This window comes from Anser cygnoides, chromosome 19, assembly GCF_040182565.1.
Source record: "Anser cygnoides isolate HZ-2024a breed goose chromosome 19, Taihu_goose_T2T_genome, whole genome shotgun sequence".
Lineage (NCBI taxonomy): Eukaryota > Metazoa > Chordata > Aves > Anseriformes > Anatidae > Anser > Anser cygnoides.
In genome coordinates, this window is record NC_089891.1 from 13043012 (window position 1) to 13059485 (window position 16474).

A 16474-nucleotide genomic window follows, 5' to 3' on the forward strand; every position below is an offset into this window, starting at 1 on the left:
GCTCCTTCCAACCCAAACCATTCTATGATTCTACAACTTCAAAAGGGTACAAAGGGGGGGAAAAAAGGTATCAACTGTACTCTTAAACAGCAGGCTTCACAGCACGCTTATTAAGTCACTACATAAACCTATACAAGGCAACTAAATGCAGTTTCCTGAGCTGTAACCCACTCCTCGGGTTAGGCTTCTCAAAGAGTAAGGAAAAAGGATTCAATTTTCATCTAACTCCCAGGAAGGTCAAAATACACATCTAGCTGTATCTTAGAAATAGAAAACATTTTTAGTAGTGTTCTGAAATAGATGATAGAAGACATTTTGTGTACGCCTGGTATTATAGATATCCAAGTCTTTTTTGGGAAGCTGATGAAAGCATTTGATGCCATACAAAATTGCATTTACCTATAATCACCTCATTAGCATCCTCTCAAATAACGTAGATATGTGAAGCAACACGTTTTGCTTCAGTATAATGATACTCAAATTCCCTGGAAGGTAGGGGAACACAAAGGAGAGACTACACTTCAGGAATCCAAAGGCACAGTCTGGCTTTTTACTTTGACCACACAGGACAAAGTTACCCAGCAGAGGCTGGGGGGAAAACCTCCTCAAATCCCATTCATTAAAGATGGTTAATGCTTGGACATTCTATTTTTTATAAGTTCCATTTGAAGTGCTGTCTATTTTCAGCTCACATTGAGGGTGAGGAGAAAGGATAGGAGGAATGGACACCACATAATTCAAAGCCCCACAAAATAATGGAGAATACCTAAAAGCATGCATCTTAATATTAGTATAAATGTATTTTTGAGAGTAATAACTCAGATCTTACTTCTTTGAAAAATTAACATGATGTAGACATACTTAATATCTGTAAGAGATGCAACACTGCATATTGTATTACTTTAGCCAGTCATGTTAGTGTGGCATTGTGTTTTCTTTTCTCCTTGAATTTCTACGGCTTATGTAAGTTTGATTATCCAAGTCCGCAAATGAAGTGAGAGAGAACAGTATCGACTGAACTAGCTTTTAAAAACTGTAAAGGAGAATAGGGGAGAAAGAAACACCACTACCAACTACCACTTTCCAATACAAGAACATGAAAGTACAGATGGCGATACCAGATTTTCCACAGAAAAGCCCTGTTAGTCTTGAATTTCTCCTCCCTGCCCTGCTTTATACACACGTGCCCTATTAGGTCCAAACAATTTTCTTACTCACTGCAGTTTGGAGAGCTACCTATCGGCTATCTGAAAAGCAAGACAATGAGTAAAGGCCACAACATGAATGCATGGCTAGGGAAGTTGTAGTATGTTGGGATTTTTATTTATTTATTTAAAACAAAACCAAAATTTCTTAAAACTGGGAGAGAATTGAAAGTACTCGAGCAAGATAGTATTCTCAGAATGGGAGGGAAAAAACAAGAAGAAAAAAAAAAAAAGCACTATTCTCTAATCTTCAGACATTCCATTTCCTTCCTGCAGGAACACTTTGAGATATACTACCACACTGACATAATCAAATAAAGTACCTGTAAAAGAGCATGTGGAGCAATCTCCACTACAACAGCATTCTCTGGAATATGCTTCAGGCCTTCATGGAACAGCACGGGACTCACTAGGTTGTTCACATAATATTCTGCAGAGGAATTCCTAGCCAGATCACTTTGCCACTGAGATTCAGGGATAGATGTACTGATCCACCGTGCTGAACGAGGTTTAGGGTGTGGAATGACCTGCAGAAAGACAAGGAAGAGGGACAGGAGGAAGAGTTACAGGTCATAGATGACAGCAAGACAGGCAAAAGCAAGAAGCCCTTGCCCCCTTTTTTGTGGGACATTTTCCTTATCTTGATTGCTGAGGTCATCCTTCTGCTTAATGTGATAGGACTTCAAACCTTACAGATGTCTACATGGTCTTTAAGAGACTTCCCCTCTTAAAGGATGGAACCCTCTTAGCTTAATATCACTGATGCTCAAATCCAGGTGCCCCATCACAACTCATGCACACCATAACTCAGTAACGTTACCTTTTTCAGAGCACTTAGCAGCGCTGGTGCAATAGATGCCATATAATAGGAATGAAATGCAACTCCGGCACTGCGCACCTCCTTTGCGAACACACCATCCTTTTTCAGTTTGGCTACAAACTCATTCAGAGAGTCCTGAGAAGAGGAATAAAAGAGAACTAAAACTAACAGCTCCCAACATATTTGGGAAGTGTTTGAAGCACTGTACTCCCCCCATGCCCTTTATCACTTGCCACTTAAGGGGAGCTATATCTGTTATGAGGTTATTGTCATTCTCAGTATTATCATTCATCACTCATTATACCCATGGCTATAAGAGTATTCAGCATAAGAAATCTGTCATTACTAGCTTACAGTTCCTCTGAGAGAACTTTTGAGTGTTTGAACTCATAAAGAACACCATGTCCCCTCCCACCAGGAGGGGTGCTTTTCTTTTCAAGCAGCTTAGCTTCACATTTTCTTCAAACTAGAACTTCACAGGTTCCAGTCACAGATCTGGCATGCTCCATGTCAGTTCTTTCCTTACCAGAGGCCCCGAAACAGTGACAGTATCTTCAGAGTTGTGGCAGGCTGGTACCACATTTGGAGGACAGCGCTGCTTACATTCCTCCCATGTCAGACCTGCAGGAGGAAGAGTTCAGGACAACACGTGTTTTGAGAAGTAAGCCTCGTGATGGGAGGCAATCCTCCCCATTTAAGCATGCAATCACTGCACTTAATTCAGCATTTTGCAAAACTGTAACAGATTCTTAGAAAGATCACAGACATCCCCCCTCTGCCCAAAAGCGATTCTGCAAAATCAATGGAAGTTTATCTCACGGCTTTAATACTTCATTTGTCACTGTGATATTGAGCACATATTATGTGGATACAAGTCACAGTAAAAGCTTAAACTCAAAATCAGATTATGAAAAACATTATATGCATCACTCTAAGCTAAGTTCTGTGATAAGGTGTCACGTATTTAATATCAAGCAGAAAAATGCTCAGTTAGGTAGATAGTACTTTATAGCATTGGTTAAAATAAGGAGTGTAGGTTTATAATACGAGACCCAGTCATCAAACTCATTGCATTAGACCTGAAACAGCTTTTCTCTGAAGCGTTTCACCATTATTAATCAACCACTGTGTCCAATCATAAGAAACAGAAAAACAATCATGCTATCAACAGTCATGTTATTTTTAAACATATAAATTACCACGAAGCCACTGAAGACAAACTGCTGGGTTCAAAGCTCAAAACTTCACCCAGTTTTGAACAAAACTTGAAATTGACAGAAACTCTGAGCGGTGCTGGACTGGGAGAAAGCTCCTTCCTAAGTACTAGTAGGCACAAGCATGTGCTAGTGGCACTAAGTTTTGCTAGCCAGCTGCCCACTACATAACAGTGACTTCATGTCTCATTCTTGCATACTTCAGAAATACTGTTTTTTAAAAAGAGTAAAGAGAAAAAACACAGTGCCTTATGTTTTTCACATCTCTTTTCAAGGTGATTACTGGGACTCTGTCATTTGTTACCTGTCAATAAATCTCTCTATTTCCACTTAAGTTTTGGAACGATGACCAAAACTCTTCTGTATTACAGGTCAGAAATTACTACCATTGTATCAACTTCAATATTTTATAACCTGTTCTTCATCAGAAGAAGAGACAACAGTAGCCAAACTTTTACGGAACTGATTGCTATCACAAACACATTTCAGAGCCCAGTTTTATGTTGATGCCATACAGCAGAGATCAGATGCACTTTCTTATATCACTCTTTTGCTAAGCGGATACCTACCAACAGCAGCCATTCCTCCTGGTGGCAATTTGGCCTCTTTAACACATCGCCCCCGCCAATAAGCAGCAAGAATGGCTTCTTCATGACTTAAGGAATTATCTGCATAGCCACAAGCTACTTCTCCCACTGAGTGGCCCAAAATCCCATCAGGTTGCAGACCTGCAGCCTTCAGCACATCAATTTGGGCAATCTGCAAGGAAAAGCAGAATTAATGATTCCATGCCAGAGTAAGCAGGTGTAAGGACTCAAAGGCACACAACAGCGCTGAGTGCATTTCAAGATTACTTTTTTGTACAGACTTTCTTCTTGCCCTTGCCCTGTTTTTTTTTTTTTTTTAACACAACAGCAGCTTCAACCTCATTTCAAAGCATGTCAAGAATCATCGTGTCTCCAGTATCGTTTGCGCCTCTCTCTCCACTATGCACCTTTATACTAGGAAGTTATCTCCAAAAACAGGAGGTTACCAAGAGCTTGACATGAGCCAGCAGTGTGTGCTTGCAGCCTAGAAGGCCAGCTGTGCCTTGGGCTGTATCAAAAGAGGCATAATCAGCAGGTGATTGTCCCCCTCTACTCTGCCCTCATGAGGCCTCACCTGGAGTACTGCATCTTTGTGCATCGAGCACAATAAAGATGTGGACCTGTTAAAGCAAGTCCCTAGAAGGGCTACAAAAATGATCAGAGGGCTGGAGCACCTCTCCTACGAGGAAAGGCTGAGAGAGCTGGGGATGCTGAGCCTGGAGAAGGGAAGGCTCCAGGGAGACCTTGTTGCGGCCTTTCAATACTCAAAGGGATCTTATGAAAAGGATGGAGAGGGACTCTACGCAGGTAGATAATGATAGCACAAGGGGGAATGGTCTTAAACTAAAAGAGGATAGATTTAGATTAGACATTACAAAGAAATTCTTCACGGTAAGGGTAGTGAGGCACTGGAATAGGTTGCCCAGAGAAGCTGTGGATGCCCCATCTGTGGAGGTATTCAAGGCCAGGTTGGGTGTGGCCTTGGCCAACCTGATCTAGTGGGTGGCATCCCTGCCTACAGCAAGGGGGTTGGAACTAGATTATCTTTAAGATCGCTTCCAACCCAAGCCAATCTATGATTCTATGATTCTAAGAGCGTCTGTATAAAGCAAGAGCCAAGTCCAGCTTTCCAGATCACTTTAAAAACTGTTTCTAGTTTTCTCTAATAGACAACAAATCCTGCTTTGATGCTCTTCCAGAATTAGAGACTTCATTTAACATCATTTTGTTCTTTTTCAGAACAGATTTTAGAAGGCATTCTATAGAACTTTGATTCTTGGCAGAAACATTTATATAAAACTTCATATGTTCCTTAGTATCTTAGAGAAACTACCGAACATTACACACACACATACACACACACACAGATCAGTTTAGATCAACATTCCTGAAAGCATCTTGCAAAGGGCTGGGCCCAAAACTAACTGAAATCTATCTAACTGCAACTAACCTGAACAGCAGCTACTCCAACAAATGCATTGACAGTCTCATCAAAAGTATTGTCATCTGCTTGCAGAAGCAGGTCTGAGACCTTCAGTCCTGTGTTCTTCAAAGCCTCATCTGAGCGCATTATAGACTGGCGAAACACATCCAATTTCATAAGACTCAGGCCCATACCTTTCCACTGGGTTCCCATGCCTGCAAGATAAGCAAGAAAACGTGCTTTTGCAATGCTCTGTAATAGGAGTGGACATCACATGCTTGCTTTGGAAGTGAAAGAATCCTATCTAAGGACAAATCATTGCACATACCTAACACCCTCTAAATTAGGCACTGCTTTTTTGTTCTCTGGACTTTGCTGTCATCAAAAGATAGATAAATTGGAAGGATTAGATAAAACACAGGAAACATGATTCTCCTACACATACCATGGGTCTGCATGACAGTTCCTCATTTTGGAGAGTGGAAAAAACATTAGTGCACAAGATCCAACTATTCAAGCTTCATTTCTATAGAAGAATGCAGAAGTCTGGACACTGCTGTGGACCTACCTGAACAGATGTACCAGAGTGGTCTACCAGACGCTTGAACTTGCTGAACCTCTTCGATGTCACTCTCAGTGCCAACTAGGGTGTAGCCCCTGTAGGGCATGAGGGATACAGGAATTGCAGAGATATCACCGAGCAGGCGTAAAAATGGACTGCATCCTCTATGTTTTTTGCTCTCTTGAATTAGTATTTCTACAGCTTCCTGAGTTCTGCCACAAACTTGAACCAGTCTTGGCAAGTTACAAGTCTCTGGAGGCTGATGTTTCTTCTCATTTGGCTTCAGAATGACATGAACATTAGCACCTCCAAAGCCAAAAGAATTGATGCTGACTAAGCCACCTTTTATTGGTGTTGGTTCACAAACCACCTTTAAGGAGCCATTGTGTAAAGCAGGAATATCTGGATGTGGGTCACTGAAATGAAGATTTGGGGCCCACAGCCCATGTTCCAGAGAAAGAACGACCTGGAAGAAAGAACATAGTATTATGTGCTCCATATTTTCTTATTTTTATTTAAAAAAAAACCTATCTTTTGTTTTATTTATTTTTATTACTATAAATTGCTATGTAAGCATACACAAAAGCAGCTCCTCTTATTTTTGTATAAAGGGACCCTTCACAGACTAACATTATCAATGTGGTAGAGGCAGTACCTACTTCACCTAGGCAAGTTTTAAGTCCATGTAGAAAGTCAGTGGTTAAGGTTAAGGGTGGTAGTTTTAAGTTTAGCTTCCAGACCCTTTGTAACTGTAAAGCCATGCAATCTTGCTGGAAAAGCAACTTGGCTACTAAAGATACCACATCTTTTTTCTCCTCTTTCAGCTCTTCCTTCATCACACTCCATCTTTCCCCATTCAGATGGCCACACATACTATTCTTTATTACAATAAATGCTCCCATTTCTGCCTTTACCACAAAAGAGACACACTGAAGCACTGGTGAAAGGGTTTTCATGCTGCTTTCCATCCATTTGATGTCTTGACCCGAAAAAGCAGCAGATGGATCAGAACTGGCAGAGCCAAAGGGAAGCACAGAAAACAGCACAAGACTTATAATAAAAAGCAAGAACTATCTTTTTCAATAACAACACTACAACCAGCCCATGACACCAAGGCCATAATCATTTGTGGCACAAGTCCAGCAAACCAAAGACCACAAGGTCAGCAGATACTGCATGTCCTGTGTGTTTGGCAATTCCTTCATCACCACAAAATTGTCAGATAAACAGATCGTGGTTGGGGAACAGTTCTTCCAAGCTGACCATCAGACATGGCAAACTATCTGGGAAAACAACCATAAATGTACAATTTCATCTCCAGTTAGCACATTATAAAGCCACGGTGACAAAAGACTTTTCATGAACACTATCCTACACCTACAATACTATTTACTTTGAACTTGCTGTTGCTTTATAAAACATACATATTTGTCCTCTAAGCCTTCCATGGCTTCTTCACAAGTTTGAGAATGCAGTACAGTGAGTGTACAGCACAGCCAACAAGAAATTTGTCTTTTCAACTACTCAGCCTAATTGCTGTACAGCAAAGTGCAGATGAGTTCTCCCTCCCTTACCAGAACTCAAGTAAAGCGGCCTTGGCAAACCCTAGTTTTCTTTCTTATTCTTTTTTCCATAATAAACATTTTCTTTGAGTCTTAAGTCAGATACTTCCAAGATCTACTTTCATAACTGACATCTCATACGTAAAAGCATTTTATGGAATGCCAAAATAAAATGTTAACAGAAACTGCATACTTCCTGAAAAAGTTACTGTCTCTGAAAAGGATGGGCTCAGTGTAGTTTCTCGTTGGGCCTCAAGAATGCAAGATCTGTCATTCTTATTAAAATTCCAAATATTAAAATGTCAATTGCTGCCCAACTTTCAAAGAACCAAGAACAGAGACAGAACTTCCAATACCAAACCAGACAAAGCTTCAGGTGCTCTCAAACATGCCAGATCTAGGAACAAGACCTAATACAACTTAACAGAAGCACAACAAAAACACATCCTAACACATGTCAAAGGTGCTACGGGCTCTTGCCTACAGCTGTAAATTCTGATACAAAGTTAAGTGAAAAAAGTGATGGAAAAGTGAGAAAATATGATGTCACAGAATTCTTCAAAAAGAAACTGTGGTCCCTATTTTTGCAATTCTGCATTCTCTAAGAAACACAAACAGGGAAACAGTTACCTCAAAGCTTTGATCCTCTCCTGACAGTTCAGTCCTCACAGAAGAACTGTACTAAGCAAATTGCTCATAACAAACAACACATTAAGGATGGAGAGGTTCGTTTTAATGAATCAAGTCATCATTCCTTCTATTGAAAAAGGTGTCAGTCTGGGTGATAGAGGTTCTAAAAAAAAAAAGTTAAACTCTCCTCTACAGAGAGACAGATACTGCAGTTTCCACGCTTTATTTGCGGACAAGGCTATTCATAGAAAGCTGTACATACTCAGATCATAATAATTATTTTAAAGAGCCTAAAATCGTAGCAGTGATAGTATACTTGAATTCAGTTTGCATGTCTGTAAGGCTGTCAGTAATAGGCTTACAACCAAGCATGAACAATAGCTAGCTCTTTGCTAAGCAGTTTAGCAGCCAGAGCTGGGAGATGATTGCCTACAGCAGTAATTAGTAGGCTGGTTGCTAAGACAACCAGTTATTTAAGCAGGTAGCCTCATCCCAAATAAATCACCTGGCCTCTCACCAACACAAGACAGACTGAGAAGAGAAAATACATCCTTGACAAACAACTCAAAGGATCAGCTACTGTTCTGGTATGGAAACTGCTTCTTACCTTTGGTCATTCAAACTACTCCAATACCTCTTTATTTGTATCTCCCCTGAACCCAAATGATCTACAGCATTCTGTTAGAAGTTCCAGTGTAAGAATAATCAGTAAGGTGACCTCAAACCCCTTATTCTGAGCAGAGTTATGTTCCTGTAGAATTGAGCGGTATGTGTGAATTATAATGTTTGGGCTTGCATGCACTTGTGAGTACACATGGCAGAGGGTCACCTAGGCACTCATGTACAGCTTGTAGAATAGCCACCTGAGTTTTTAAAAGTATTTGCAGGCGAAACAAGTAGTAGGTAATAAAGAATCACCTGACTTATCAATACCGGCATAGATTTTATTCTGGATCAGTGCAAATTTTCTTTAAAACAAACCAACAAACACAGCCAATACTAGTCCCTCCCTCACTCCCCATGCTTTTTCCCCTCACAAGCCATGTGTTACCTTGGCTAATGCAGCAAGTCCAGAAGCAGGCTCTGGATGACCCATGTTTGACTTGGTTGAGCCAATCAACAACGGCTCTCTCTCACATTGGCAGAAGAGATCTGCAAGGCCATTTACTTCCTGTGGATCTCCAACCTAGAAGGAAAATAATCAGAATGGCTAATAGCCAATACTTCCAAAACACACCACAAAAGAAAAATCTGAAAGGTTAAGACATTTGGGTAAAATCCAAAAGTAGTGAAGCAGTATATATTCCAGAAACTGGTAGAAGACAGAAATACAATTCCTTTACCTTTATTTTGAAAGAACAAAGAATAATTTGATGCGAAAGCGTGGCAAGTGGTGCAAGGGAAGAAAACACCCCAAAACCAAAGAGGTCATACTGACCTTGGTGCCTGTCCCATGAGTTTCAACATACTCAATGTCTCCAGGCTTGATACCACATTCTCTGTGCAGAGAACTGACCAACTGCCGCTGCATGTCTCCAGATGGGAATGTCACACCTAGAATCAGAATTGCCATCAATTCCTCTCTCTCAATAAATGCTTCCTGTTCTGCTTTGAGCACCCTTTCAGCTGACTGGGGCTACCAGCTCAAAAAGAAAGATATCTTTTCAGGGTTTATACTTATGTCCTTTGCACCGAACAGAGTAAGCCTCTCAGGCTCTTAGAAAGAAGAGCAGAGGAACCAGAAATGGAACTAAACTGATGATTAGAGTACTGTGGGAAGATACTGGTTAACACTGTATGTTTAGATCAAGCAGAACATATAAAACTCAGCATCTCCATGAGTGGGAAAAATGGGACAGGAGCAGGAAAAGAGCCTTCCAGTAACAACATGTACATTTCTACTATCTGTGCAAAAGTTACTCCAGACATATCCCAAGGAAGGCTAAACTAGCAACAGGACACTCCTGATACTCTCTATAATAACAATCACCACTTGTCTCCTTTCATTCCTTTACAAAACAGGGGCCTGAACATTGTGTTACCAAAGTTGAAAAAGGAAAAAAAAAAAAAAAAGAAAAGCACTATGAAAAACCCTCACACACCTAAAGAACAGGAACCCTGCAATAATCCTTCTCTGATAACAAAGACTCTAGAATGAACTGTTCTGCAGGTATCTCACTTTTCAGAAGCTCAAGGCCTACCTTGCTCTTTAAAGCCATCAGTGTTACTCCCAGCATTAACTATTGTAGCATAGATGCGTTTAGCCATGGATTTCTTGGTCAAAAGAACGACAACAACAGCTTCAGAGCGACAATACCCATCTCCTGAGAATAGGGACAGAACAAGTCATTAATCTGTTCTGCTTTGAATAAAGTAGCAAAAGCACCACGCGCTAAGGTTATCTCATTCCTGAGCTATTGCTTAAAACAGATTGCTTTGGAGTACAATATGTACATTTGTTTAAAAAAGAATGTCCTAGAAAGGCTCACTGCTCATCACAAATGATGAAAGAAAGTTTACATCAAGAGACAGTTATTTCCTTTCCCCACTGGCACAGAAACGAACCATACAATTTATTTTCCACAGGTAATTTTCTAGGTCTAATGGAGCTGTGCAACACAAATAAAGTCCGGGGTATGTCCCAAGCAGTGCACCTAAGAACAAGGACAAGACCAACTATGTCCACTGTTACCAGAGCATCACGTCACAGATTCAGCAGTAAGTTCATCTCGTACAACAAGACGATTTTTCATGCTAATGCCTTACCTGAAGCATCAAAAACTTTGCAGGCACCATCAGGACTAAGCATACCCAGCTTCATGAACTGCACAGAAGTGTTGGGCTTCAGCAGAAGGTTGACCCCTCCTACCACGGCTGCACTGCACCGTCCATTACGAATTGCCTTATAAGCATTTTCTAGGGCCATGAGACTGGAGGAGCAGGCTGTGTCAATACTTAAGCTTGGGCCTTCGGGAACAGAAAGGGAAAAAAAAAAACAAACACTTTTTTACTGTTAATTTTTCTTGAGTTACTCTCCAAAGACTATAGGATGGTTACCACAAAATGCATTTAAAAAATACTAACAGTTGCTTCAGAACATTACAGGCAATCCTGATACACTGGGAGACAAGAATCACCATCTCTGCCTGCTTGCCAGTAACAGGGGATGAGAAAGGAGGAAAAAAAATGCCAACAGTTTAGCTTTAAGGGTACATTTTAAAATTTCACCTCCATCTCCATCAAAAAAAGACATTGTAGCATCACAACCAGCTAACATCTCCCCATTTTCAACAATGAAATCTCTCCCACTTCCTGGTGCTACCCTTACCATGATCCCTGCTGTCTACTGCTCTTCAAGGCAATTCCCATCATGCCTTTAATCATACCAGTCCCGTACCACTCCTACTTCTCTGAGTTACCTGTTCCAGTTAGTTTTTCTCCTGGCATCATTATCTTTCGTATGAATGCCAGCTATGCCCATTTTCAACAAATGAAGTACAAAGCCTTGTAATGAGTCTTAACACAGAGTTACAACACAGTTTTTGCTTCTCACATGCCTCTTTACAACAGCTGCATTCTACTTTCTCATCCCCAAAGAGTCTATACCTCATATCCATCCCACCTCTCCAGAGCAACCATGGTACAACCATGCTGAAATTGCAATTAGTGATCAGAACTGACAAGTCTGAGGACACTTACCTTTAAAATCATAGAAGTAAGAAATCCTGTTGGCAAACATAGCACGCTGGCAGCCAATCATACTGTATCCCAAAAGCTGTTCTGGATCTTGGCTAAAGGCTTCACCAGCTTCTGACCCACTTGCACCAACCCATACACCCGTGTCTGTGCCACGGAGGGTAGCTGGATTAATGCCTATGGGGATATTGGAAGGCAGATTACAGCAAACAAACTCATTATGAGGGGAAAACTGGTAAGGTATCAGGTACTGACGGTACCAGTTCACGAAATACAATTTATTACTGTCCATTTCTGGCAGACCTGCAGCCCACATAGTTACTTTTCTACCTGTTTCAATCACAGGCCTTCTGCAGAGCTCCTGTTTATTCAACCTGTTTATTACAACAGAGTCCATCAGAACTTTGGTACTGGCTTTTGGCCAGAACACATCGCGCCCTAAGACAGCTTTTTGAGTTAGATGGGCATTGATAGAGTCTTGTGTAGAAGCGTACAACCATTAAAGATATAAATGCTGATCAGATAAGCTAACAGCAGATTTCCAGTGCAGAGAAAAGAAGCAGACAAAGGGAGAAAAGTGCAGCACATGGAATGTCAGATGAGCACTTGAATATCTGTCCTCGTGCAAAGCCTAGATCTGGAGTACGAGGAAGAAAAGAAAAAGTTATTTGGCACAAAAGCCAATGAGCTGGAACAAGAAACAACTCTCCTCCAAAAAACTGCATGGCAAGCTCAACTTGTAACAATGTACTGTTTCTTCTCTGTGCTGCAGGAGTCCTGGAGACAAGCAGACTATTCATATTCAAGCCTTAAGACTGAGGCTCAGCAAGTGCTAATTTGTCAGAACTAGCGAGCTGGTTACAACTTTTTCCATGTCCTCCTTATGTTCAGACATGAAACTCATTAATATGAAGAATCAATTTTTTGGCTCTGTGGGCAAGTACCTAAAAAGCGCTTGACACTGGCAGTGATGGAGAAAGGAGGCTCCCATTTCTGAAAGCACACTCCCTGGGCAAACTTCCTATGGTAGCAGCTCTAATGTCACAAGCTTTCCTTGGATCTTGCCAATAGACAGGAATACAGCAGGTCATCCGTCATTCTTTCAGACCATGGATGAGAATTCTCATGGAGTCATCTTCCCTTTGCACTACAATTATCCCCTGTGCCTTTAACAAAGGAATCTATTATGGAACTTTACAGTAGAGCAGTAGTGTAGGGACACCAACATACAAAAGCTCTAGTACTGTTGACTGTTTAAATGCTTCTGTAGTACCGGTTCCACTGTATCAGACCAGTAGAGACTTTCTGGCAGTCAGTGTAGATTTCCCAGTTCAAGTTCCAGAATAAAGCAATTTTCTCTAACCCTCATACCAGTTCTTCGGTCTCCTCTCTACTGTGACCTTTCTTGTTAGTGATCTCGTCACACAGGTGCATGTCTACACGTGCTGCACAAAAGCAACTGTGAACCACGATTGAACCACGATTCTCCCTTTTCAGTCATTCACCTGCTTACCTCCATCCAAAATAGCTTCATAAGAAACTTCCAACAGCAAGCGAAGCTGAGGATCCATTGTATGAGCTTGTTTGGGGTGGACCCCAAAAAAGGAGGCATCAAACTTGCTTATGTCCTTGAGCTTTCCATTTCTCTTGGGCAGCCCATACATTCCTGAGAAGAAAAAATCACCGCATCACAGATTACATCAGTTTTGAAGCAGCTACTAGATGAGACAAAGTACAGAATGATCACAGCTGATTCTCGATTACAAGTGAAATCTTATTTTTCCCTTGCAGCATCCAGAGCGCTACACGAATACCTATCCACTCATCTCTCCAAATCTTATTTGGAAATTAAAACACCGCATTAACAAAAACAATTATGATTTTTAAGACTGTCCTGGATATGACAGCACTTGTGCTTTGGAAAGTTGTGCCAAGCACACAGACTCTGAATTGTTGGTTCCAGTCAGAAGAAAAACAAAAACTACTTTTCACCTTTGCAATTCACCAGCCTGAATTGGATAGACATGGGCCAAAAATTTCAGAAGGATAATCAAACAGAAAAGAACATTCTAAAAAGCTACAAATCATGGGACTGGAGTCCCTCTGCTACTTCGGAACCCAGAAAAATGACAGAGCAGTCTTATTGCCACAACTAGCAGGATTCACTAAGTACTTAGCTGCTCTATCAGAAGTGTGTTTTTCCCTGGAAGATACGTATTATTTATTAGCTACTACTGTGCACGATATGACTATAAAATGCATTACTTAAGACCTCTGTAGAAGTATTCTGTTCCTGAATTTCTTGGTGATGTATCAGAAGTGAATTCAAAAGCTCTGTTTTTGCATCTGATAAATCTTTTCCTTTTGTAGGATAATTCCTCTGAAAAGCTCAGAGCTCCAAAAGGAGAGGCAATAAGCACTCACCTGGTTTCCACCTCCGATCATCCTCTGTGACCATATCAACTCCATTAAGTAGTTTCTCCCAAAACTCTTGCAAGTTCTCAGATTCTGGCAGCTTTCCTGCTATGCCTGCAATCACCACGTCCTCCATCTCTTAACTTCTCCCTGTTGCTGAGATCCAAGAAAGCAGTAAGACTAGTAAGGTTTCACACGGAGGAGAATATATGCACCTCTTGCCTTCCTAACATGTTGTGACAACTGTATTTGTATGAGAAACACCCACACAGAAAAAGCCCATGGAGTCCCTACTACAAAAAGATATCCCAACTAATCAAATAGACTGTAAGATTTGTGGGGACAATGGGGACAAGAAAACTGATGCTGAGGCAGTGCCAGGCTTTGAAAACCACCAGTTTCTATATGACAGCTAGAAAATGAACAGGTCTCTCTCTACCAAAGGCAAAGCCTCTATTTAAAGTCAGCAGAGAAGAAAGATCAACATGCTGGAGCAGAAGTGGGTGGGGAAATTATGAAATACATATAGTAAAATACATAATTACAAGGCAAACCTTACAGGCAGCAAAACGAGTTCTACAATCATTCCAAAGTTAAATACTAACTTAAGAATCAATAATAAGTAAGCTCGTTGGAGGGAAAAAAATGAAAAAAAAAGCACACATATGCACACACCCCAACACACACAGAAGGAAAAACATAGGAAGATTGCAATACGGTTTAGCATTATTCTAAATACCTGAAATGAGAAGTAAATTTTACATATAAAGCATTTCCCAAAACACTGAACCTTGCACTGCAATACCTTAGAGGACTGGGAAAGAGGAATTGAGTACATGGGGTAGAGGGGGGTGCTTTAAAATAAGAGTTGACAGAACAGAGATTTCAGATCAGTGAAAACCCTAGCTATTGACCCAAGAAATTTGCATTCTAAGACCCCAATCCCATACAACGCCGCATGACAAGTCATCTATACAGATTGCAGCACCAAATGAGAGCTCATATTACAGTCAACACACTCACGTTATTTTGCATTACGCTGAAAATATATTAACGAAGCAGAAGGAAGGCAAGTTAACCTGATGTTGTTCCAGTTAAGCTCAAATTATAATTAGTAGACCCAAACTGGACAAGTTACAGAAAAAAAAAAAAAAGAAAAAAAAAAAAAGAGATACCCATCTATGTAGACATGGTTGCATGAACAAAAGATGTAATGAGCATTCACAGTACCTTCTTAAATAATACTTCTGGTAAGTAGAGGCAAAATATTCTCTAATGTGTGGGGTTTTTAACAAGTAAAAATCACAATAAAAATTAGCGTTTAAATAGCTAATTCTGCCTTTGAAGGAAAAACTTTGCAATGGAAGACCTAAAGCTTGACTTCCAGCACAGATTATGTGCCATAGCGCCATGTAGGCACTCTCCATAAGTACTGCTTGTGCTTGATCATCTCTCCTGTAAAATAGTATTAATAGATACTCTTAGATGAACACTTCCACAGATGATTTTTCAACCCAAGACATTTAACTTATGAACATTTTTTTACAGTCTCTTTCAGAAATTCTTATAGTTTTTGAGCAATAGGCCTCTTCCATCCTCACATTGCTCTGGCATAATAACTTCATGTAACTTAGAGATGACTGCATGGTGAGGCAGAGGGAAAGCAATGCCCCCTGGTTTGCAAGGCTTTTACAGAGGTGTAGACCAGCCGACACACACCACCACAGAGGCTGCCTGATCTCTTCTACTCTTCTTTCCTTCAGCAGTTATCTCCATTCAGATCTGTGGAGTAACCATGGAATTATGCAACATGCAACACTCTGAGGTAGAAGAGATGATTACCTCATCCACTCCATCCTTTCTGGGAGCAAAACCAGAAGTGCTCCCAAAAGGACATTTTGGATTTCTCAGTCTTTAGTTAAATACTTCAGACAACAGAACTTCCATTCCACTCTCAGTATTCATTTAAGAAGGAAAACAGTGAGGGCCAAATGTATATGGCCTTTACTGAGAAACTACACCCTAAAATTCAAGTAGGTAGTAATATGCCCAGTCTATTTTGCTCTGAAGAGAAGCTCCTCAGTTTTTCCGCTCTCAAAGGTCTAGCAAGTCAGTTTTACTATTGGTGTCACCACTGTACCTAGAAAACCCATCAAGGACCATAGCTCTGCTACACTTGCAACAGTTCTGTGCTGGGGGCAGAGAAATAACTGGATCTTAGGCATGGAGCTTACAATCCAAGCACACAACAAAAGCCATGCAAAATTATAATGTGATTAATTTTCAATTTTATGCCTCAGCTCTTTGGGTGACAATATCCAAGGAGATAAATATTGTATTTCAGGAGACTGAAACTTCTC

At 40.7% G+C, this 16474-nt stretch overlaps 1 protein-coding gene across 1 annotated transcript in view; it reads right to left on the reverse strand.

Annotated features, from left to right (window-relative positions):
- Positions 1–16474, reverse strand: part of FASN (fatty acid synthase) — a 47530-nt gene that overhangs the window by 27026 nt on the left and 4030 nt on the right. Inside the window, exons 2-14 of the mRNA XM_048050305.2 lie at positions 14124–14270; positions 13213–13365; positions 11703–11876; positions 10770–10970; positions 10205–10327; positions 9442–9557; positions 9055–9189; positions 5818–6277; positions 5277–5464; positions 3809–3998; positions 2552–2646; positions 2026–2160; positions 1529–1732 (exon numbers count right to left, since the gene is read on the reverse strand). Coding sequence (XP_047906262.1) covers positions 1529–1732; positions 2026–2160; positions 2552–2646; positions 3809–3998; positions 5277–5464; positions 5818–6277; positions 9055–9189; positions 9442–9557; positions 10205–10327; positions 10770–10970; positions 11703–11876; positions 13213–13365; positions 14124–14250 — 2301 coding nt within the window. The 5' untranslated portion in view covers positions 14251–14270. The remainder of the gene's footprint in view (positions 1–1528; positions 1733–2025; positions 2161–2551; positions 2647–3808; positions 3999–5276; positions 5465–5817; positions 6278–9054; positions 9190–9441; positions 9558–10204; positions 10328–10769; positions 10971–11702; positions 11877–13212; positions 13366–14123; positions 14271–16474) is intronic.